This window comes from Panicum virgatum, chromosome 5K (genome assembly GCF_016808335.1).
Source record: "Panicum virgatum strain AP13 chromosome 5K, P.virgatum_v5, whole genome shotgun sequence".
Taxonomy (NCBI): domain Eukaryota; kingdom Viridiplantae; phylum Streptophyta; class Magnoliopsida; order Poales; family Poaceae; genus Panicum; species Panicum virgatum.
Genome location: NC_053140.1, coordinates 4,632,678 through 4,656,821, shown reverse-complemented (window position 1 = coordinate 4,656,821; position 24,144 = coordinate 4,632,678). Strand labels below are relative to the sequence as shown.

Below are 24,144 nucleotides of genomic sequence, written 5' to 3'. Positions count from 1 at the left end.
AGCTCAACGACTACTTCAGGCCTGAGAGTGACCGGATGAACCGACGCCACCCCATTCAGAGGCATCGGTTCATCCGATGGTACGGTGTTTTCTACTGACCGTTGGAGCAACGGCTACAAGACTTGGTGGCCTATATATACGCCTCACCCCAGCCATTTGAAGATTGCTTGAGTCCCAAGACATCTCATACACATCCAAGAACACCTCCAAGCCATCCAAGAGCATAAAGATTAAATCCTTAGTCCTTAGCACAAACTTTGTGAGTGTTAGTGCTAGATTAGCTCTTGAGTGAGTGATCAAGCAAGGTTTAGATCCTTGTGCTGTGGTTCTAGAGTGAACCAACATTGTATCTTGGTGCGCCGGCCATCCTTGGAGTTTTGGTAGCTCGCCGGCAAGTCAACGACCCTCCGGCTTGATGTGGAGCGGCGTCGACGACATTGTGCGGGGGACGGAAACCCCTCCTTCGTGGGCAATCTCCCTTAGTAAAGATCGGGATCAAGGTGACCAGAAAAGACTTGATTGCCGAAAGTGATACTCTTCGTGAGTGCTTCAACAACGTGGACATAGGGGCGCCTTTATGGCAATCCGAACCACATGATAAATCCTCGTGTCGAGATTTTACTTCCTCTCATCCCTCCTTTTAACCTTCCGCATTTCATATTGCAACCTGTGTCTTACTTTTTTAGTGTAGTATCTCGTTAGGATTGGATATAAGTTGCAAAAAAATTTTTGGGATGAAGGTTTCACACTAAAATGAACCGTAATTGCACATCTAGATAGTTTGATCTAGTTTAAGTTTTATGCAAACTAGTTGGAGTCATAGGTTAAAGTTTTAAGAGTGCATAATTCACCCCCTCCCCCTCTTAGGTTAGAGCAACCGATCGCTTTCACAAAAGTAAGCTCCTGACTCCTAAGCCAGCTGACCCACAACTCCACAAGGCATATATACACACATGATACGTAGTGGACAGTACAAGACTCCTGCCATTAAAAGGGCAGATTATATTACATCTGGGGATTGGAAAATGATATGACATTAACATACTAAAGATGGCATTGAGATTGATATAAACATCAATGATTAGTGGTCAGTGGCGGCGAACGCTCATCTGTCTTTCTTGAAGTGAGCCTTCAGCTCCTGCGAGATGCAGTACACCGTGTCCATGATGTCCTCATCTAGGTGTCCGTCCTTCACGATGACCGCCAAGGCCGTCCTCAGCCACTCTTCATGGAGGGTGGAGAACTCTGCACGCTGCTCGCTCGACTTGAAGTTGCCAGCGATCTTTGACCTCATCGCCTGGCCTGCGATGGATGCTTTCTCCACTATCGACCTCGGGATCCCTGCCATTGTGGCGACCTGCAGGCCATAGCTCTCTGGACAGGCCCCTGAGGCGAGACGGTAGAGGAAGGTGAGCTCCTTCTCGCCATTGCTCCTTGGCCTGAACATGCAGGCCATGTGCTGGAGGCTCACGTGAGGGTGGGAGGCGAACTCCTTTGTCAGAGAGTGGTAGTGAGTGGCGAAGAGCAGACGGCATCGCACCCGCTCCACCAGGTGGCGGAACACCTGAGTTACAAGGCACAAAGTGTTATCAGACAATGTAGATTCGTGTATTCTAAGAGATGTGAAAACAGGGGAAAGAGTAAGTAGTCTAGTGGTAAGATTAAGATACCAAAATTTCCACTTTTCCAGTGACAAAGAACATGGTATGTGAGGCCTGGAAAGCTGATGCAAAATAGAAATAGAAAAAAAGCATGCCCTGAAACACGAACAGATTGCAGCTTTGATCATGAATTTATTGCCTAACCTACTTAGTATATTGTATCTTACTGACGAGATAAAGCATGGCTCTTATAAATATTGAATACTTGAAATGGTGTCATAATATGAATTATCAAATGTTAGAAATAAATTGTTTTCTAAAAAACTACCTTGTACCTTACACCTCATGACTGGCCATGAAATGGTGTCATGATATGAATTACCTAATGTTAGAAATGAGTTGTTTTCTATAAAACTACCTTGTACCACGGCATATATTCAAAGCATACTAAGACACATCAAGCGTAGTGATGAATGATGAAATACTATGGAAGGAAAAAACTCACAGCATACGCAATTGCATATCCATCAAATGTGCTTGTTCCTCTGCCAAGCTCATCAAGTAATACAAGAGAATCCTCAGTTGCATTCTGAAGAACAGAAGCAGTCTCTGTACATTCAACAAGAAATGTGCCTGCAAATAATGTCATAATAAACAAAGTTAGGGTCATTATCACATCCAAGTATAATGAATTGTGCACATATATAGGATTAGATAATGAAACTTAATGAAATTAACAGATATACTAAACAAGTTCACGAGTCAAAACAATTCAAATAAATACACCGAAAGCTTTCTACTGATAATCCAAGGATTGTCTAAATCATATTACTCTTTTGACACATACAGATGTATATTCCCAATTCTAACTCAGTGGCCCAAAACAGTAAGACATGATAGGCATCATATAGATTTGTTAAAATTGTTACGTACTTTCTCCAGACATTATCCGATCTGTTGCGCCAAGACGTGTAAAGATGGAATCTGCAAGGGTCAATTCACATGATGTGCAGGGAACATAACAGCCAAGCTGCAGAGCAGAAGCAACTTTGTTTATACATCTGCATAAGCTCATGAATGGACAAGCATAAGTGAACAAAAAATGTTTTAAACAGACCTGGGCAAGTGCAATAGCAAGGCAGGTGGCACGCATGATTGTAGATTTCCCACCCATATTTGGACCCGTCAACAACAATGCAAAGCGATTGAGGTCAGATAAATCCTGACCAAGGGTTAAGTCATTTGGTACTAACCCATTTGCACTTCCTGCAAAAGCATATGGATGCCATAGACCCTTCATCCGAAGTATCGGCACATCATCTTTTAGTATTACGTGTGGTCTGCACATGGCGCCAAATGATGACAGTGTCATTTCAGCAAAGGACCTAAGCACATCAATAGTGCTCACAGCATTGATCACCAAAGACCATTCCGAAGCCTTTCCAACAAAATCTTCCACTAAAACAGCCAACTTGTTTCTGTCACCATCTTTGACATCATTGTCCTTTCAAAGCACAGGATCAAAGAATAAGTAGAGTGCTGACAGAAGATGTACAAGCGAAAAGCAAATAACTGATGGACATGGGAAATTCATTGCATTTTTACCTGGTAATAATGTGGAAATTGATTTTGTACTTCCTCTTCAAATTTATGGATCAATTCATGAAGGGAGCTCAATGTTGGAATCTCTACAGCCTTATAGAGTGCTGAGGCACCATGATCTGCTCTTTGTAAGTCATTTAATAAATCAAGTCCATTCCGGAGGCCGTTGATAAGCATTATAAATGTTTTGATCTGCAACACGCATGAAAATTTTCATGAATCAATCAACTCAAAGAAAGAAATAATACAAATTTCATGATTACAGAATGACTGACTGAGATCAGACTAATACATATAAACATTATGTATTTCATATCATACTATATTACAAAGAGTAGGAGAACAAGACAAAAAGAATTAGTCTGTTATGAAAACATGCCAGAAAATGCATGCCTTCACTAACATTTTCTGCATGCATAACTATTCACTGTGATTTTAGGTAAAGTTTCATAATCAACAACTTGAGAGATCCTTCAGGCAAAATAAAAGTGCCAACTGAAGACTAAATGTTTTGCAAGATATTCTAAGACAGTTACATTCCAACAATACCCTGAAATCTAGCTGCACATGATAATTCAAAGCTGCAACAAACTTGTGACTCAGAGAATAGAACAACCACTAACCCGTTTCTTTAATATCCTTTCTCCAACAAAGGGCAATGTGACTGAAGACGATAACCCAACAGTGGATCTAACTTGTCCTAACAATCTCTCAAGATCAGGAATTTTGTGGAGATATCCACGTGTTATAGGGCCTAGCCCACAGTTCTGGATGAAGGCCTCAACAACATCGAGCCTTTCATTGATGGCATCAATGTCCTTAAGTGGATGACAAATCCACCTTCTTAGCAGCCTCTTACCAGATGATGTGACACAGTGATTAAGGTGCTTATATAAAGTACCTGCAACAAGGTATAGATATTCTTAATGAAATACGTGCATGGCATGTTCTATATGAAAAGATATAGCAATCATTTTTTACCTGTTTACAAAACTATTGTTCTCAAGAGTGAAAAAATAAAGTAGAACGACACTCCTACCTGATGAACCGCCATCGAAGTTATTGCTAAAAATTTCAAGGTTCACGAGAGTCTGGCCATCCATCCTTAGACAGGTTTTGTACACGTGGTATGGTAAGACTTCCCCATTTTTCAGGGCATCATGTAACTGTTTTCAGATTGTAGAATTAGACCTTGAACACATTTTCAGTGGTCAACATAGGAGGAAGAGAAAATTTATGTGATAGTTTATGGAATAATTTCAAATGAACTTAAGTAAAGAAACTAGCAATTAGTAATGGCATGATCAATTGGGATGACAAACAGCTGTGATGAAGGGAAGAAAAGAACTGAGGTAAGATAAGTTATACCATGAGCCTAGTCAAATGACCAATAAGTCCACCAAGCGCACAAATAACTGCATCTCGATTGAATACACAATCTAGAGCAGATGACCACGACTCTGCTGATGCTGTAAAGTACTCATTCGAATGTATTAACATTCGAATTTGTGAAACATCGGAGAAATCTATCCCAGGTAGGGGGGTCAGTTGCATCTTTACAGATCCTGCAGTTAAGGAAAGATGTTTGTAACTTATCAAACTCTAATACCTGATTAACCTGCTATCTGACAAAGAAGTCATCATCTGCTGGCAGCTAGGCTGTTACCTTGCGTACTAATTAGAAATTACTATTATAGATAAACAACACACAAAGACAAATGAAAATAATTACATTTAGGAACATTTACCTGCTGAGGCATACTTTCTTATTGCTTTATGAGTTTCTTTTGAGAGGCCTGAAAAAAGATAAAAGGTATTAGCTCCTACCAATACAAGGATTTGAAAACAAAGCATTTTTCTGACCTGAGGTTTCGTAGATTATTTCTCTGGGAGAAACCTGAAAAGAGCATAATAATCAATAGCGGTTCCACATCCACTTAACCAAACAAGAAAGGCTACAAGATAGTACCTGCACCAACAAAGCCCCCAAAGCTGCAGACGAATCATCATCATGGAGTGATCCAACCCAAATTTTAAGAGCAGCGTAGTCTAGGAAAGTGAATCCATAGACCCGAGAACCACTAGAAGATAGGGTAACCTGAAAGTTACACAAAGAAAAAACCACATCATATCAAAATCACCTATGGAGAATATTAAAGAAAAATTTACGATATTAAATTACAAATTTGCAATTCAATTTTACTTGAAACATCCACGCCGAACTACTTAGAAAAACTGCAACAAACAACCTAATTGTCATTATACTCTAGAAAAATATGAAATTGGAAGTTGCAATAGTAAATCTTACAGGAAGCTCAATGTGTTTCAGCAAATGCAATATGCACTTCTGATTTAATATATTTATTGTAGTAACCAAGAAGGTTTCAAATTGGCTGCAAGTTTATATGCAAAGATAATTGGATTGTTATATTCTAAGACCTCAATATTTTTCTCTCTTGTGAGGAAATAATGTTCATTTGTAAAATGGTTAGATTTGGTGTTACAAGAGTATATAGTACTTTCCATTTGAACCGGCTAAACTTCCAAAGCGTTATAGCAAAGTATGGTGCCCAAAAATCAGAGGAGCAGTGCTTGTTAATAGAAGCTAACCTCTTTCAATGCAAGAAGGTGGACAGCATCAGTACCAATGTTGCCATCAACTGCAGTTGACGGTGTGGACACATGAAGCAGCTTTCTTTCGATAACCTAGCAGAAGTTTTTTTTTAAAAAAAAAGAAATGTCACATGATATACTACAATATTGTCACCTGTAAAGCTGTAAGAGTGATTTACATTGCCCTTCAAATATAAGCACATCTGCACATGTTTAATTAAACAGGCAATGGTTCAGTCCTTGTGTTGCGTAGGGTATATAGCTACCAATTAAATCCAGAATGCCAGAATTGGGTCATAAGCAGAACGAAGTTTCCTGTCTCGGCAAGGATAGAAGGACAAAGAATCACTGTATACATGACCCTATGCACATTGAAACAAAAGCGCACCCTCGCTCTAGAATTATAACCATATAATTTTGGACATGCAAGCAAGGAAAAGCAGATTCTAAAAGGGTAGACACATGATGCCTGCATCCGCCACTAGCTAAGGGGCGAAGAATCAATACAACAGTACAACACTCAAAGCTAATACAAAACTGGGGCTCGTTACAATACATAACACTTACTGAATTTGATCCTCTAGCTTTGGCCTGGTTTGCAGATTCCATTTGCTCTATTCTTCCAACTTTATACCTGGAAAACAACACCGGACTTATGAGCAAGAACCTCACTGTACAGCAAAAAAACAGCAGAGACAAATTAATGGAACACTATCACAGATGTTTTGCAAATCAAAAGATTCAAAAAAAATTATATGCATTGTAGAAACCAATTAATGGATTTGAATTTCTTGAAAGCAACATCACTAGCATCAAAGCAATAAGGAGGCAATTGTGCAGAGAAGGTCATATTACCACACCAATAAAATTACAAACATGTTGACCTACCAATCTGAAGTACTAATATGAACTTGCTGATGTTCAATATATACATTTTTTGTGGGAACAAAATAAATCACTAACCTCAAGGACTATAACATTTTGGAAGTGAACAGAAAATGAGCTTACCCCCTAGCTACAAGCTTATCAACAGCATCATCTATCCCACTTTCTGAAATGCCAACCTTCATATGTGAAAACAAAGAATTAATGTCCATTACCATCAGGCAATAATCATGATAATGAGGTGGTATAAAGCATGAAAGGCTATTACTACACTACTAAGTGGTGCATTGTTACAGCCTGAATGCATTTGCCCAATCATTTCTGCCTCCCTGTCATTTCAGGACATGAAGTACACCATAAACTGTTTTCTGCCTCCCCCGCAGCTGATGGCACACTACCACCCACTACTGTCACCAGTCGCCAGTCGCCACAGCCCCCCCCCCCCCCCCAAAAAAAAACCCAAACATGTCTGTGTTGCGGGCCACCACCCCACTCCAAGCCCAAATTGGTCATACCCCATTGTGCTGCAATGCCACTGCCTTTCCCGCCCTCCCTCTACAACCAGGGTCCCGGTTTTACCTAAATACTATCCCCTACCCCCAAAATCCAAACCTAATGGCTGGTGCAGGCAACTGATCGTGTTCCTAACATGTGAACACTGACCAGTCTCACAGTAGACTTAAATGACAGCAGCAGCAACCACAAAGCTTTTTTTTGTCCAACTTCCAAGTAAGTTGTGGTAGGCTTCTCATGGTATTATGAAAAAAACAATATAGACAGGACGATATGAGTGATATACTTCATAAAGAACAGCATAAGAACTGTCAGATGTAAATGAAATAACTTCAGAATTTAGGCTTAATATACAACTGACGTTCAGATCAAGCATTTGATGATAAACAATAGAGGACACAAGTTTGTACCTGTCGGCACTTGCCCACCCCACTAACAGTCATTTTCCAGTCAAGTTCTTTTTGGCCAATCTCAGCATCTATCTCATAGAGTTCATAAAATTTTCCCTAGCAATAAGATATCAAACACTTAAAGTAGGTAATATGATCTCTAGCTGTACAAAAAAGGGTGCTCAATATGAGTAACTTTTTGGTACAAAGCAAGGAAAAATTTGAACAGAGGAATGACAGCCTGAGAGTATAAGAATAAATGATGACTTATAGTAAAGCAAGGAAACTTTCATGGAATAATAATCATAATAAAAATATCAGCTATAAATGTGTATGTTGATATCTGTCAATATGCATAGTAAAACAGTTAAAGTTACTTTCAGCAAATGGAGACTGGCGCAGTGAACTGTGACTGAAGAATTCACTCCTTACGTAAAATATCAGGCAATGGCTCAGTACGCTACCAAATTTTGTGAGCCATTGGTTAACCACAGAAGTAAACTCTGATGTGTCATACAGTATAGTTTTCAACAAGCATGCCATGAATTGAATCATCAATGACGAATCTTACCACTTTGAAAAACAGGACAGCATCCATGTATTTACACTTAATATTCCAGTATTGCTTTTGAGATGTTGACATCTTTCTCAAAGCATCAGGTGGAATAAAAAGTGTACTCTTGTCGTAAAGTGGATCATCTGGACGCCTTCTATTTGCATCCCTGATGGTAGATGGATTCAGCCATTCAAACTTGCTACGCGCACTATCTGCCATCTCATCCTTCTTTTCAACAGGTGAACAATGAGCTGATTTCATCTTCTTGTTCGAGACCCACAAAGGAAGGCATTGTTTGTTGTCAGCCACACCTTGTTCTTCTTGAACTCGCTTCAGGCGAGGAATGACTGCTCGCATTGCTGGCGTCTCTGGCTTCAGAGGACTAGAATCAAGTTCGGGAAATAGTGCAGAAGTTGCTCCAATGTGCTTATCACTCATAAGAAAGGAGGAACTTTTCGAGTTATTCTTCAATGGACTTTCATTTGCCTCAAGTTCTGCAAACAAATTTGTTGCTTTAATATACAAAGGGACTGAAGACTCTGGGCATAGCTTCTTTGAAGGTTCCTCTGTATGGATATCATTTGAATTTAGCACAGATGTTGTTGCTGCTCTAGCATATTCACCATTAGCAGAAACCAACGAGAACTTCTTTGCTAAATGCTGCAAATGAGTTCGATCTGAACCATGATCTGTTAAAGGTGTATCAGCTCCATGAGCAGGCCCTAGGAAGATTTTCTTTGAGGAAACCTGTGAAGGGGTTTGTATACCAAAGTCTTCAAACAAGGATGTAGACTGAATGCAGCCATTATTAGGAGACTCTGAGAGTAACTTCTTTGGATGCTCTTGAAGAGGAGATTGATTCAGCCCGAATTCTGGGAGCAACATGCTTGCTTGAAAAAATTCATCAGTGGAGGACCTCAATGGGTACTTCTGGGGTTCCTGTGCGGGAGTCATACCCAAACCTTGTTTCGGAAACATGGTTGCTCCGCTGTATTCACCATTGCAGGGTCCTGAGAACAATGCAGTTGAGTGCCCATTTGAGGGAACTTGATTTCTCCCAGTCAAGGTTTTCCCATCCAAATGTCCAACCTGGGAAGCATCTTGATTTCTGCCGAAAGATGAAGTAGCACCATCAGGATAACAAAACAAATTCCCAGAGCAATGTGTTTGCAATTTGTAAACAAATGCTTGATCCAATCCATCAGATAATGGTAAGTCAGAAACAAAATCTATGAGCTGGCCAGTGAAACCATGAGAAACTAGACATCAAAACCGAAGCAAGCGCTACAAAAGTGCAAGCCCGACACTAAAATGGAGGACAACTGCCTCAGCAGAGCACAGTAGTGAACTCAAATCTAATATACTTCAAGAGCTAAGTTTCAAGTATACTTCAAGAGCACAGTAGTGAGATGCATGGTTCTCCCCCGTACCAAGTTATTAGTCGTTTTGGTTTTCTAGATACATATATTTTGTTATGCACCTAGACATATCAGATATTTAGACGCATCTAAAAAATTATGCACCTAGAAAAGTCAAAACGACTAATAATTTAGGACAGAGAGTGTATACCATAACCCATAATTGGACAGCAAACAAACGAATGGCAATAGAGCTGCGGTAAAACGAACAGATGAACCACCAGTGATAAATCCTTCTGCAATCGCACTAGAATAACTCGAACAACGCACATTGATGTAAAACCCAGCAAGGGATCATCAAAACCCCATCTACATCAACGAACACGAATCGCTCGAAACCGAGCTCGCAGCCCAGCAAGTTCGCGCCTCGCGGCAACCCAACTAAACGGCCCGAACCGACGCCCAAAACCCCAAACCCTAGCGCTCCCGCGTTCACTGCCGAAGCAGCAGTCATGAATCGTCAATCCGTACCTCCCCTGAGACAGCGGCGGCGGGCGCACGAGCCTCTCCATGATGCTGGCAACCGACCCCGCGGGGGGGCGCGGGGGCTTCTCGGGAGGCGTGCCCTCCCCGGCGCCGGCGCGATCCAGCGGCGGCTTCTGAAGGAACGAGAGGATCGACTGCTGCTGCTGCCGCCGCGGCTGCATCGCTCGCGGACGGGGAAGGCCTGGAAGATTGGAGACGCCTCCGCTCGGGCGGGAGAGGCGGAGTCAGGGGTGAGTTTGGGAATGGGAGGGGAAGGGGATGGGCGGGCGAGGCGAGGGAGGTGTGTTTGTTTGGGGAAATTTTTCGAGCGGGAAATTTGGCTCCTGGAAGCGGCAGGCCGCGGGAAGCGAAAGCGGTGGTGACGGATCTACTTATACGCTTTTCGTACCGGTTTACGTATTTCAGATCAGAAATGAAAAGCGTTTACACAGAGCCCCTTTAGTAAATAATTAAATTATTGACAATACACATCCTACTCTGTTCTACTGGCTGCGGCTGGTGCTGATTTGATATGAAAGAAAATTATTGCTGGCTGGTGCTGATTTGGTGTGAGAGAACAATATTGTTGGTTGGCTGAAGAAGCAGCTATCAGAACAGGTTTTGGAAGAGATGCGGGTGGAAATGAGTCGTTGAGAAAGATAGAGAAACCGTTGGTTAGACGTGGCAAAAAAAATGATAGACATGAGTAGTTACGTTAGCATGAATCACATGTTCCCTTAATTAGTTGATTAAGCATGTATGGAGCAGGGCGGCAATTTTCCTTTATATAGCACGAAAACTGAAAGATCGAAGAGTACACAATTCAGCATGCATGAGTTTCCTGAACACCTCAAGTTCCTTGGATTGTTATTATACTTGCATTGGTTAAAGCAGAGTGGATCGACGACTTAATTTTTTGATGATAGCAAGAGTCCAAAGGTGATGGAATTGATAGCGAGAATTCAAATGTGTACAGAAAAAAAAGATGTCGCCGCTTGCAGATTCTAGCTCACTAGGTACAATCCCAAAGATTGGTTGCAAGCATGCAGTACCTTAATTAGCATAGCAATCGTCCCGTTTAACGCATGAGGAACAGTACGTGATCGAGAATATGTGGTTTTGTTTAATTGCCAAAGATGCTGTCTATATAACGAGGCACAATATAATAGCATTTAGTGCTGCTTAAAAAATGTCCACCGCTATATCTTTTAGAGCAACCACAATGTTGCCAAAACCAGTCCATAAGGGATTAAATATTCACTTTCAGGTAGCTGGTACACTGTGGAGATGGTCCATAAGCAGTCCATAACTAAAAGCCACCCATAGTGCTATGGGCAACCCATAAGATAATTAAAAATAGTATTTACACTGTACCTCTGACACAAAAGAGAGGGGGAAGTTCAGGACGTGGGACTTTTTATTTAGGTGTGGGACCTAGTCTTATGGACAACTAGTCTAGATACATTATGAGCCTTATGGACAACTAGTCTAGATACTTAACTATAGACCACTGATGTGGGATCCATCTATATAGATCAGTTGGTCCATATACATTGAGCTTCCTCACTGATATTCGCCGCAATAGTAAGCAACTAGGTAAATTGCGCGCTGCGCCGCGCGAGGTTGCAAAAGCGGTGTACATGGGCCATAAGGTTTGCTGGGATGGGCTGTTGCATCTTATGTGGGCTGCATCGCTGCTGGTTCAAATGTTTTGTCTGTAGTATTTAGAGATAGTCTTAAGCACGTCGGTTTGCTGGCGCCGGCAGAGTAGAGGCGGTTCAAGGTAGGTCGGCGTGCCATTCCTTTCGTCGCAGCCAAGGAAGGTCCTGCCATTTAATGGAGTGAGCTGCTGCGCCGGCGAAAGCGAACCAGCGCAGCAAAGCGTGCGTTCTCGTTTGCGTGGGCGGAGCGTGAGCTGTGCTTGGGAAGAGCTTTAGCTCTGAGGTGGGCATTGCTTAGGAGATGGCCGGCTCCGCTTGTGCATATACCGTGCGCTTTGGCCGGGAATATGAAGGTAAATGGTACTGTACTGCGATTCAATTTGGTAACAGCTGACGCCTTCTTGCTTCCGTGTAGGATCAGGCGTTCCTGTTTTTGTTTCAGCACATACGGTTTTGAACGATGTAGTTAAGGCATTAGATGGTTACATGCCTTTCTATTCTTTTAGCAATGTTGATGGCCTCTATGCGGCTACTGATTTTGTGGTCGTTCACTTACCAGATGAGATAGATGACTTTACTCTTCTTGAGGCAACCGGCCATGCATCGGCAACAAAGGATGGGGCAGAGGAGGCCACTGCGGAAGCGCTTATCTGTGCAGCAAAGCGTGAATTCGGTGTCGTGGTCATTGACTTGAATTTCAGTGAGGTAAAAGCTCTCCGGAAGGAGAATGAAACTCTTCGCCGGAACAACCTGCTGCTTAGTTCTGGTTGGGCTCAGTCGGTGGATCATTTGGAGACGCTGCAGAAGACGTTGGAATCAATCACAATCGACGCTCTTGCCGGTTGTCCAAAGATTTCAGTTGGTCAGCTTGCTCATGATGCTGCTGTCTGGGCTGAGGAGAATGTTTGGGGCGCGACTGCTGCGCTGCAAGAGGTCGGCTGCAGGTCCATGGATGAGAATTGAGCTCCACGGTGTTTAGTCTCAAGTGTCTGTAGTTTGTGCATTCGGCAATTTTTGTGTACCCAATAAAACAGCTACCTGAGTTTATCAGGCTCCGCGTTATATCTATCTTGTACCTCTGTTTAAGAGTATATGTATGGTTGACCATGTGTTTGTTTAATATAATTGTTTTTTCCAAGCATCCTATATCAATCAAAAGTTTCATGTATACTGTCTCAGAAATAATTGAGCACACGGTAGATAGTAGGCAGTTGGGAAAAGCAAACATTTTAGGAACCATAGATAAAGTATTCAGACATTCGATGTCGAACCCAAAAGATAACAGCAGCATAAAGCATATTCACTGCAATACAAGTTCAGCTAGAAGTCCTAGGTGCATCGAACAGGCATAGATTACAGTCAATAGATTCACCCAGGAATTTCTGATCGCACCGAATGCGATGTTGCAACAACGTTTTCTGCCAACTAAATACAGACAAGTTTGAAACCAGGAAGGATAACTGAGCATGTTCCTATTCAGTGGCATGTTCCTATTCAGTGGCATGTTCAAATGAGGAGGTGTTTGAGTTGCTGTGATGCAGTACCTTCTCATGATCTCGAAGCTGGTTTCTTGAATCTTGTCTTCATAGTGGAGACAAACTGTTCTCTGAATCTTAGTTTGGATCTGTGCTGTAAGCGGTGTCTCGTGATGGAACACCTAAAAGAATACTGTTTGCCTGTTTTGTCCCTGTTACCAGGCAAAGTCAACTGCCAAAAGAATTGAAACACCATGCCTAACCGTGATACATGGCTAAGCATTCAAAAGTTCACAGAAGCAGGTAGTACCAAAAGGTGGGTATGTACAGTGGCTGGAACCTCTAGCTCCTCCTGCAAGGTCAGGTAATTTGCTAATAGATTAGGTAAATGCGTACAGGTTACATAAGCATATAAACGAATTGTTTTGCATGAGGTCATGAACGTACATAGCGGAGTGGTGTCATGTCACAGCCCAAGGAAAAAAAAGAAATAAATAAATTTTTCCTCGCCGGGCCCACCCGTCAGCCTCTCCATCTCCTCTCTCTGTTCTGCTCGGCGCGCCGCACCGCACGCATCGCCGCCGCCGGCCATCCTCACGCCACGCGCCAGCGATCCTCGTTCTGCGTGCGTCCTTATCCGCGTCGAGTCCGCCCCTCGCCCTCTCCTCGTCCATTTAGAGAGCCCGGCCCCATCTTTCCCCTTCCCCAAACCCTAGCCCTCCATTGCCGCCGCCCCGTCCGTCCGTGGCCGCGCCTCTCTCCGATTCCTCGCGCCCAAGCGTTCCTTTCCTATTCCTCTACTCCTGCCGCACCTCCTCAAGCCCGGCCGAGCCCTACCCCGGCCGGAATCCATTTCGCAGCGGCCGGCCGCCATTGACGCCGCCGCGAGGAGCTTCATTGGCCGCCATTGATTTGCCCGTTCCGGTGAGCTTCTCGTCGATTCCTCGCATGGGGAGCACCCCCTCGTCATCCTCGACCCATTCCCCTCCTCTCCCGGCTCCCTCCCCTTCCGCAGGGCCTCCCCGGCGGAGCTCGCCGTCCGCAGCCGCCCGCTGCCGTCGCGCCGCCTCCCCGTCACTTTTCCTCGCCGTCCGCTTGCGGGGTGAGCTATGCCTCGCCCTAGAACACGCCATGCCCCTGCCCCTTGCCCCGCTCCGCTTCGCCGGCGCCGCCTTGCGCCGCCTTGCGCCACCGTCGCGCACGGCATGCGTGCGCGCGACGCGCCACGCGTGCTGTGGCCGCGCCCACGCCGCGGTCAAGGCCCGACCTTGCCTTGACCCGGCCTAGGTGGGGCGCCTGCCCATGGGGTCCACCTGTTGGCCTCTGGCCTGACGGGTGTGGCCGGATCCGGGTGCACCTAGCAATTTTGCTAGGGTTTCATTAGGTTTTATTTGTTTGCAATCTTATAAATCCATAGAAATTCGTGTATAGCTCAGAAAAATATGAAACTTGTTTTGTTGGATTCCTCTAGATGAGATCTACTTAGGAAAAATGTTGTTTTTGTATGTTTCACTACTGTTTGTTAGGGTTTTAGTGTGTTTCCGTTTAATCTATTTGAAAATGGTTTAGGGTAGAACTTCTTGCTGGAAAGTGATAAAATGGCAAAACCAGTTTTGTTAGCCTTAAGTTCATGCCTAGTTTCTATGATAATTTTCTTAGTTTTGTTTAGTTAAGTTTGAAAGCCTTTTCCGAATTTACTTGCTTAGAGTGGCTGAAAATTGATCTATTTATGATTACTTATAGGAAAATCCTTTTACTGCAAATCCAATTTTCATGAGTTCCTTGTAATGTTCTCTGCATGCTCATTTTAAATGGTGATTTATGCTTGGTGTATAAGTTTATTTCTTAATTCTTGCATCGCATTCATGCATTATAGTGACCGAGCCGTCGGAGGTCGAACCTGTGGAGCCCACCGAGTCCATTGCGCCTGAACCCGGAGTCCAGTTCATGGTCGAGCCTGAAGTTAACCCAGAAAAGCAGCTAAGCATAATTCCTTGCACCTATCTAATTTGACTAGCTTAGTTATCTCACTTGGGTAATGTTGGGCTATATATATTATGTATGTATTGCATTCTTGTATCTACTTTTATGCACTATCCTTCCTTGAATTGTTCAACAATGTCCTTGCCACACATTAGTCAGTTACTCACTTAACTTGACTAGATGCTGAGCTATGCTTAGAATAATCTTTTCCCTTACTACAAAGGATAGTTTGGAGTATGACACTTACCGGTTAACCTTGATCGCACTGGTTCGGTTTAGTGGTAAGGGTTTGATAGTATCGAGATTTGAGCGGAATGGTAGGGCCTAGAGAATGAAATCACATGGGCATAGTCCGCTTGGATCGATTAAGGACCGAGTGGATGACGTCGGTTTTGAGCACCTTTCCGTGCTACCACATATCCAATATAATAGTACGGATGAGCCAATTACCTTCTTTGACTTGATCATTGGGGCCCGGTCCCAAATACGTGGCCAAGGGCTATGCAGGGAGGCTTAGTGTGTCCCCGGGTGGAACTATGTGTAGGAAAGTTTAGAGATGTCCCCGGTGGAACTAAGTCTCCACGTGCAAGCTGGGCGTACCCTCAACGGTTGAGCCTTGTTGGGAACGGTTGACGCGAGTACCCTCTTATCCAACTTTAGTGGGTTGGGTGAGTCGCATGATCCTTGTGTCGTGTGGGTAAAGTAGTACACCCTTGCAAGGTTATAATCAATTCGAATTGCCGCGCTCTCGGTTATGAGCAAGCTCTTTATCCCATGAACTCCTCGTAGAATTTCGATTATGATGGGAATGGTTCATGTTACAGCTATGATCAGTTATAGATTATATTACTCTCTCAATCAACTAAAATTGTTTGGAGTTGGACAAGATTAATTAATTTTGCTAGGTGTTAGTTTAGAGAGCTCATGCTAGTGCAATAATTACTTAACTTTAAAGCTTTTACTTGAGCCTTTGCATGATCCTTGTTTATTTAATCGCGTAAGTCTTGCGAGTACCGTTTGTACTCAGGTTGCTTTCTAAACCTAGTTGCAGGTGAGTCGGAAGTGGTGTTCGGCCACTTCTACCCCGCCGATCCTGGTGCGGGGGAGGAGTAGGTCGTTGAGGCTATGATGGTGTCCTTGAGCAAGACACCATTATCTTAGGTATGTTTTTATCGTAGCCGAACTCTGTGAGAGTATGTAAATACAATAAACTTTAAGTTTCAGTTTAATATGTCTTTCGTGAGCCCAATGGTTGTAAAGGAAGTTTGAACCCACCTATATCGAACTTGTAATATTAAGTGTGTAAAACTGCTCTTTGTGGATCATCGGCAATGTACGTGCTTGTATAACGGTACGTGTGCTTAATCCTGGGCATGTGGCAAACACGTACCGGGACTACCGGATTAAGTGCCTCTAAGGTGTGGATTAACACATGGCGTGTCGAGAGACGGACACGTGTTAACTCTCATCTTAATGGATTAATCAATAATTTCTACTTAAACTGAGTGCAAATTGGGCGGTTCTCACATGTCATGCTTGATCTCATAGATGATCCCATCACTAAGGATCTTTAGGAGAGACATAGCAAGCTCATCAATGCAAGATGGATCAGTGTGGTCGCCGGTGAAGCTGAAACCAGTGTGGTTGTCTGCAGAGAGGGTATGTTCTTTTGGAAAAGCAACTATAGGTTCAGTTGAATTTTGATAAGGAAGAGAGGCTGCATATTTGACCAGCCAACATGATAATCAAAACAACCAAGAAATTCAGAGAGGCAACAATAATCGGAGGCAAACGAAGCCAACCTTTTTTCATCAGGCATTTGTTTTTAATCCTGGACATTCTCCTGTACCTATTTTCTCGAGCGGTAGTTGGCGACACAAGGGGGGCAGAAATGATCTCCTAAATATAAGGAAAACTTGGATCACATCCGCAGAACAAGAATGTAGGCAGCAAAATCCCAGGCCGGTCAGTCGTACTCACTGGGAACTATGCAGTGTCGCTGGCCTGCAGGGACATAGGGCAAATGCAAAACAAAAGGCACTGTGAAAGGAGAAGGGAAACGGGGCACAGGCAACCGCGGGCGAACATTTCGACCCGAAGCAGTACTGGCACGAGCAGCCAAAGTGGCTGCGGCAGCTTCCTCGCGGGCAGGGACACTGTCCCTGCAAGAGCACCGAGATGGAATAGGAACATCCATCTAAAGAATGACAGCAAAAGGGTAGTTCACATAAAAGGCACAGAATCATGGTGTCACGAGCCAAATAACTACCGGCGTCACGCTCGGCAAGCGGCGGCGGAAGCACGCCGGACGGAACAGAGGAAGAACGAGAGAGGTGTTTAGGTTTTCTGATTATCGATGTCCTCCCCCTAGAGTCAGGTTTCACTTACATAATCTTGGCCTGTGGGCCGAATAGACATGGGCTCTTAGGCCCGATAACAGGCACGCAGGCCCGGTGATATGTCAGGATGTCACATGCCCTTCCCCTTAAAACACAGCTTGCCCTCAAGCTGTGGCTGCTGACGAAGACATCTGAATATCATGGAGCTTCTCCCAAGTGGCCCACTCATCAGGAAGATGTGCCTACCGTACCAGCGCAAAGGGTACTGTCGCGCCACCAACCTTCCTCAACTCCGAGCGCAACAACTTCATAGGTTCAAACACCTTGTCAGATGCAAGCATGAGAAGTACAGAGTCAGGATTTACCACCGTGTCAGGAGGCAATGCTTTCTTCAGCTGGGAGACGTGAACCACCGGATGAACATGACTATCCGCTGGGAGCTGAAGTTTATAGGCGACCTTCCCAACGCGTTGCAGCACCAGATAAGGACCAAAATATTTGAAACTTAGCTTCTGATTAGTGCGCCGCGCCACCGATAGCTGAACATAAGGCTGGAGTTTAAGATAAACCCGGTCCCCCACAGCAAACTCTCGTTCCAAACGGTGTTTGTCAGCCTGCTGTTTCATACGATGTTGAGCACGCTGTAAATTGTCCCATGTCACTTGCTGCATGAGTGATCGGTCCGACAACCACTGAGCCAAGTCCTGACTGGAGCACTGATCAGTCGCCATGATGCCAAAATGCCTAGGAGAATGGCCATAGAGAACTTCAAATGGTGATTTGCCCAATGCGGAGTGGAATGTAGTATTGTACCAAAACTCGGCTAAGGCTAGCCAATGAGACCACTTCTTGGGGCATGCATGGACCATACATCGTAGATATGTTTCGAGGCATTGATTCAATCGTTCCGTTTGCCCATCGGTCTGTGGATGATAAGAGGAACTCATGTTGAGTGTGGTGTCAGTCAACTTGAATAGCTCCTGCCAGAGAGAGCTAGTGAACACCCGATCCCTATCTGATATGATAATTTGGGGTAGACCATGCAGCTTATAGACGTGGTTGATAAACAATTGAGCCACGGTGAGAGCCGTAAATGGATGAGACATAGGAATGAAATGACCATACTTGGTAAATTTGTCAATGACGACCAAGATTATGTCAAACTGCTGGGACTTGGGTAACCCTTCCACAAAATCCAAGCTAATTATTGTCCAAGCTTGAGTGGGTATAGGAAGGGGCTGTAGAGTACCTGGGGTTCTGGTGTGCTCCACTTTTGCTTGTTTACACACACTGCAAGCTGCAACATAGTTACGGATGTCCTGTTTCATGTGGGTCCAAGCGAACAAAGCCTTGACCTTTTGATAAGTTGCCGTCATTCCACTATGACCACCCAGCCCACTAGAATGCAGGGCCAATAATACTGCTTGATGAGCTACAACATGAGAACCGAGCCATATCTTCCCTTTAAACCTGATCAATCCATCAGCTAATGTAAAACCTTGATCATTATAGCCAGTGATACTGAGTTCAGTGAGCAGCTGCTGAGTATGAGGATCCTTGTTGTATCCCTCTGTTATGATCTCCAACCACCTTGGTTTGCTTGCTGATATTGCGGAGAGCTCTAGCGGAGGTGACTGTCTAGACAGAGAGTCTGCAGCTTTGTTTTCCAAACCCTTTTTGTATACAACTCGATACTGTAAGCCCATTAATTTGAGGAAGGCCTTGTGCTGCATGCCTTGATGAATCTTATGCTCCCCCAAATGAGTAAGACTTTTATGATCTGTTGCTATAGTGAATTTCTTATGCTGCAAGTAGGATCGCCATTTCTCCACGGCCAACAAGATTGCCAAACACTCCTTTTAGTATGTTGACATAGCTTGAGCTCGAGGCCCTAAAGCCTTGCTGAGATAGGCTATAGGATGCCCTTGTTGAGTGAGGACAGCACCAATTCCAGCATTGGAGGCGTCGGTTTCAATAGTGAAAGACCTCGAAAAGTCAGGCATTTGCAAGACCGGTGCAGAGATTAAAGCTTTCTTTAAGGAATCAAAGGCAGCTTGATGTGTAGGAGTCCAAATGAATGGAACATTCTTTTTCAACAAATCCGATAAGGGACGGCTGAGAACACCATAACCTTGAATAAACTTGCGGTAATATCCAGACAGCCCCAAAAAACCATGCAGTTGCTTCACATTTGTTGGTGTGATCCAGTGCTGGATAGCAGCTATCTTGGAGGGATCGGTGCTGACTCCCTCAGACCCAATGATGTGGTCTAAGTACTCAAGCTGTTGTCTGGCAAATGAACACTTAGATGGCTTGATTAGCAGCTTGTTATCCCTGAGAATATCAAGGACAGCAGATAGATGTTGTCTGTGTTCCTCTAGGGACTTGCTATATATGAGAATGTCGTCAACAAACACTAACACACCCTTTCTCAATAATGGAGAGAAGATGGTATTCATGATAGCCTGGAAAGTGGCCGGTGCATTGGTCAACCCAAATGGCATGACCCTGAATTCCCAGTGACCATTGTGAGTGCGAAACGCTGTCTTGAATTCATCAGCTTCCACCAACCTTATCTGATGATAACCGGACCGTAAGTCCAGTTTGGTGAACCATTTAGCTCCATACAGCTCGTCCAACAGCTCATCCACGATAGGCAACGGATATTTGTTCTTAATTGTAATGGCATTCAGATGGCGGTAATCAATACAAAAGCGTCATGTACCGTCTTTCTTCTTCACCAAAAGGACTGGAGATGCGAAAGGGCTGGTGCTCGGCTTTATTACCCCATTGTTCAGCATCTCAGTGATCTGGCGCTCAATCTCATCCTTTTGAGTGGGGGAGTACCGATATGGCTTGATGTTCACCGGTTTTGTTCCAGGCAGCAGATCAATCTGATGATCAAACACCCTCTTGGGTGGGAGAGAAGTGGGTTCTTTGAATAAATCCTTGTTAGAGTCCAGAACTGACTGTATGGCAGCTGGAATAGCAGCATCTTGTGGTTGTTCAGCTACTGCACACAGTTGAACCAGCTGTGCAAAATTACCCATCCGCAAAATACCTTGCAATTTCTTGGACGAAAGCTTGGTGCATGATGTTGTATTATCCTTGACTCCCCGCAGGGTGATTCTTTTACTATGATGTGTGCATCTGATGGATTTCCTCTTCCAGTCCACCCACATGGGACTAAATTCCTCTAGCCACTCCATGCCCAAAATCATGTCATAACACTGTATGTTGAGCAGTTTCAAGTTTGTGGTGAAGGTGTGTCCTTGTGTCCACCCGGACAGAGCAGGAGCTACTTTGGATGTTGTTAATTTACCACCATTGGCCACTGTGACAGCTGTAACAGGGATGTCCGCCAATGGACACTTCAGTTGCTGAGCAAGAGTTTCACTGATGAAATTGGAAGAGCTGCCTGAATCCACTAAAATCAGAATTTCCTTGCCCCCGATTTGGCCCTGCAAACGTATGGTTTTCTTGCCCATAGTTCCAGCAGCTGCCCAGTGAGACAAACTCATCAGATTGTCCTCATCGCTGCTATGAGTACTTGCTTCTGAGTGATCATCTTCCTGATCTATCTGAATCACTTCCAACAATTCCTCCAGTACATGCAAGGGTACATGTTTGGGACACTTGTGATTGGGTCCATACTTGGCACCACACTTGAAACATTCTCCTCTCGCCTTCCGCTGAGCTCTGAGAGAATCAAATTTAGAAGCCCCCTGGGGTTTAGCTGATGATTTTTCCTCTGTAGGTGCAGCCCCTAAAACACCCTTATCCGCTGATGATGAGGGTCTCTCAGGATTAACACCACCACCAGTATAATGTCTTGCATTTCTGACAGAATAACGCTTCTGATTATGCTCCAGCATCTCCTCCTGCATAAGGGCGAGTGACAAAGCCGCATCAACAGTTCTCGGCTTATGTAACATTAATGCATTTCGAATCTGTGGCTTTAGCCCTTCCACAAATTTGGTGGCAAAGAAAATATCATCTAGAGCTTCATTATGCATGAGGACTTTATGCATAGATTCATTAAAAGTGGTGTGGTAAGAAGTGACATCTTCAGTTTGACGACACTGCAAGATGTCCTTCATGTGATGGTGATAATTATCTTTACCATACTTATTGACTAAAGCTACACACAACTCAGCCCAAGTTTCAACAGAGTGTTGTGCTTCATATGTTTGCAACCACCTAGCAGCTGTAGTGTTAAAGTGCATGGTGGCAAAAGGAGACCACATATGTGCAGGGACCTTAAACAAACGAAAGTACTTCTCAGCCTTATCTTTCCACAATTTAGGATCTATGCCATCGAATCTAGGGAAATCAGTTTTGGGCAAACGGTACTCCTTAGTGTGTGGTGACAAAGGCAAATTCACAGTAGGATTACAATAGGGCTGGTCCGGCAGGGGATGCTCACCCGTGACCAGGGCAGGATGCAGGGCAAGAGCCCCGGCATCACGACCCTGGTGATTCTGTAGTGGACGGTGGCCGTTGGCCTGCACCTCTTCCTCGCGCGTCGGTGCATTGGTGGAGACGAGAACCGGATGTGATTCCAGCGTCTCCACACGCGACGTCAGGTCTCTCACGGACTGGTAGGCGTCCAGGAGTCCCTTGTCCACCGATGGGCACCATCGGTTGAACCCCTCCATGAGCGTGAGGAGGTTATCCAGCTTGTCCAGCTTCTTGTCGATGGAGTCGAACTTGTCTTCGACGGCTGCGACACGCGAGGTCACCGCCGCCAGATCGTCCTCTGTCTTCGTCATCCGCGCTGAGGGTGGGTCCTCGACCACGCGCCATTGGTGGATATGCGGGAGGGGAATTGGGGATTTATGGTGGATTGGAGAGGGTGTGGCTGGTGATGGTTGGTTGCTTGTCGGGGCTAATAAGCTCGGTTAAATTGCTCGCATCGCACGGCCAACCACGCCGAAATCCACAAGATCGAGAGCAAATCAGGAGAAAAATCCCCCCCCCCCCCAAAATTTGCCCCCAAATCAAGAAATCGCGATGGGATTTTAGGGCCTGCTCCACGAATCCGCAATCGAACCTTGCTCTGATAACCAAATGTCACGAGCCAAATAACTACCGGCGTCACGCTCGGCAAGCGGTGGCGGAAGCACGCCGGACGGAACAGAGGAAGAACGAGAGAGGTGTTTAGGTTTTCTGATTATCGATGTCCTCCCCCTAGAGTCAGGTTTCACTTACATAGTCTTGGCCTGTGGGCCGAATAGACATGGGCTCTTAGGCCCGATAACAGGCACGCAGGCCCGGTGATATGTCAGGACGTCACACATGGATCACCAGAACAGAACCACAACACGATCGCAAATATACATATACTATTATTCACTGTTGTCATCATAATAGATGATCTAAATAACCCCTTGATTTGCATCCATATTACACACCTTGACCACTATAAAGATAAACTAAAATCACCCTTCAAATATACGCCTAAATTACCAGCGTCTGTATTATAAAAAAGTAACCATAAAGTTTGCTGTATATTGTTCCAAATTATCTACTCCTGCCACTGTTAACATATAAACTCAAATTAACCATTCATATTGCGATTCTATGAACCTATACAGCAAGTGGTATGAAGCATGGCTAAGGTGCACACTAAGAAGCCGAGCGCACACCTGACAACCTGCAGAAGGAGATGGCCAGCGGCAGCGCGTTGCAGGAGGGGATGAGCAACGGCAATGCGTCCAACTGCCTGGCACCTAGCAAACTTGCCATACCAGCAACAAAAAGTAAAAGAACAGTTAGCAGTTTAGCAGGCAGGGCTGTAAGATGCACAGCTGTAAACGAACAACTCAATGGGCAAAGCATTCGTACGAACCCAATGTAGGCAGGGCAGGCGGCGAACGGAAGACGGTTGAATCAGCGGCACCAGGAAGACGCACCAACTTCAGGAACCGTCGCGAAACACACCCACGGACAGAGCACACGACCGACCGGGTACATGAACCAAGAATGCAAACATCAGCAGCAAATGGAAGACCAAACACAGGACCCGACTGATTCAGAGTTCGTAGAATCGCATAAATCTACAGACTACAACAGCTTTGGAGAGAGGGAAGCTTACCGCAGCCGTGGCGAGAGCAGAGGAAAATGCTGGGGTCGCGTGGGCTGTGGGAGGGCGCCTGGAGGACGGAGGCGCCGACCGACCGGGTACATGAAGCAAGAACGCAAGCATCAGCAGCAAATCTGCAGACCACCGAGGGGTGTGTGTGTGTGTGGGGGGGGGGGGGGGGCGCACCTGGAGGATGGACGCACCGGCCGGGTGTGCGCTCGCCGCCGGCGGAATCCTCGACCGAAGCAGGGCTACGCGGACTGGCATCGCCCCCCTCCGAAACCCTAGACCGCCGCCACCAAATGAAGAGGAGGAAAGGGGGGCAGCAAGAAGCCGCGCCGTCCCGTGGAGGCGGGGCACGGGTCCTGAACTGCGGCCCCACGAGGGAGAGACGGTGGAGCACGGCGGGCCCGACGCGCAGCGATAGGCGGTGGAGCACGGTGGGCTGCGCCGCGAGCGCGGGGGCACGCGGTGCGAGGGAAAACACGGCCCGCGTCGGGCGTCCGCTCCACTCGCGCCACGTGGCGTCTCCGGGTAGAGGAGCGCTGAGGGAGCTCCC

At 45.1% G+C, this 24,144-nt stretch overlaps 3 protein-coding genes across 14 annotated transcripts; 1 reads left to right on the top strand and 2 right to left on the bottom strand.

Annotated features, from left to right (window-relative positions):
* Nucleotides 1–917: 917 nt before the first annotated feature.
* LOC120705797 (DNA mismatch repair protein MSH7-like) lies at nucleotides 918–10,343 on the bottom strand. Its single transcript, XM_039990313.1, has 17 exons — nucleotides 10,049–10,343; nucleotides 8,175–9,267; nucleotides 7,625–7,720; nucleotides 6,825–6,880; nucleotides 6,384–6,450; nucleotides 5,814–5,909; nucleotides 5,173–5,301; nucleotides 5,067–5,100; nucleotides 4,952–4,999; nucleotides 4,572–4,768; nucleotides 4,243–4,369; nucleotides 3,827–4,104; nucleotides 3,207–3,395; nucleotides 2,719–3,105; nucleotides 2,535–2,631; nucleotides 2,107–2,234; nucleotides 918–1,564 (listed from the first exon to the last, which is right to left on the bottom strand). The coding sequence occupies exons 1-17, from the start codon at nucleotides 10,222–10,224 to the stop codon at nucleotides 1,106–1,108; spliced, it is 3,657 nt and encodes a 1,218-aa protein (XP_039846247.1). The 5' UTR covers nucleotides 10,225–10,343; the 3' UTR covers nucleotides 918–1,105.
* Nucleotides 10,344–11,628: 1,285 nt separating this feature from the next.
* LOC120705796 lies at nucleotides 11,629–12,847 on the top strand. Its single transcript, XM_039990312.1, has 2 exons — nucleotides 11,629–12,056; nucleotides 12,263–12,847. The coding sequence occupies exons 1-2, from the start codon at nucleotides 12,005–12,007 to the stop codon at nucleotides 12,664–12,666; spliced, it is 456 nt and encodes a 151-aa protein (XP_039846246.1). The 5' UTR covers nucleotides 11,629–12,004; the 3' UTR covers nucleotides 12,667–12,847.
* A 67-nt stretch (nucleotides 12,848–12,914) lies between these two features.
* Nucleotides 12,915–24,122, bottom strand: LOC120705795. 12 transcript variants are annotated; one of them, XR_005688060.1, is made up of 7 exons: nucleotides 23,772–24,071; nucleotides 23,598–23,655; nucleotides 23,352–23,418; nucleotides 23,149–23,240; nucleotides 17,142–17,165; nucleotides 16,964–17,060; nucleotides 15,834–16,878 (listed from the first exon to the last, which is right to left on the bottom strand). XR_005688060.1 is itself a non-coding variant. In XM_039990310.1 (4 exons), the coding sequence occupies exon 4, from the start codon at nucleotides 22,270–22,272 to the stop codon at nucleotides 20,218–20,220; it is 2,055 nt and encodes a 684-aa protein (XP_039846244.1). In that variant the 5' UTR covers nucleotides 22,273–23,225; nucleotides 23,352–23,418; nucleotides 23,598–23,655; nucleotides 23,772–24,122; the 3' UTR covers nucleotides 20,197–20,217. The 12 variants fall into 12 exon arrangements, 2 of the variants coding, with proteins under 2 accessions (XP_039846244.1, XP_039846243.1); XR_005688061.1 differs by having other exon boundaries at nucleotides 15,834–16,827; XR_005688059.1 differs by having other exon boundaries at nucleotides 15,834–16,809.
* Between the last annotated feature and the right edge of the window lie 22 nt (nucleotides 24,123–24,144).

Excerpts from the sequence above, each read along its gene's own strand:
- LOC120705797 (XM_039990313.1), bottom strand. The coding sequence starts at position 10,224 with ATGCAGCCGCGGCGGCAGCAGCAGCAGTCGATCCTCTCGTTCCTTCAG. Across the intron at positions 7,721-8,174 it reads CTGTCCTGTTTTTCAAAGTG|GGAAAATTTTATGAACTCTA; the intron begins GTAAGATTCGTC and ends TCTTATTGCTAG. Across the intron at positions 5,302-5,813 it reads ACCTTCTTGCATTGAAAGAG|GTTACCCTATCTTCTAGTGG; the intron begins GTTAGCTTCTAT and ends TGTAACTTTCAG.
- LOC120705795 (XM_039990310.1), bottom strand. The coding sequence starts at position 22,272 with ATGACGAAGACAGAGGACGATCTGGCGGCGGTGACCTCGCGTGTCGCA.
- LOC120705796 (XM_039990312.1), top strand. The coding sequence starts at position 12,005 with ATGGCCGGCTCCGCTTGTGCATATACCGTGCGCTTTGGCCGGGAATAT. Across the intron at positions 12,057-12,262 it reads CTTTGGCCGGGAATATGAAG|ATGAGATAGATGACTTTACT; the intron begins GTAAATGGTACT and ends TTCACTTACCAG.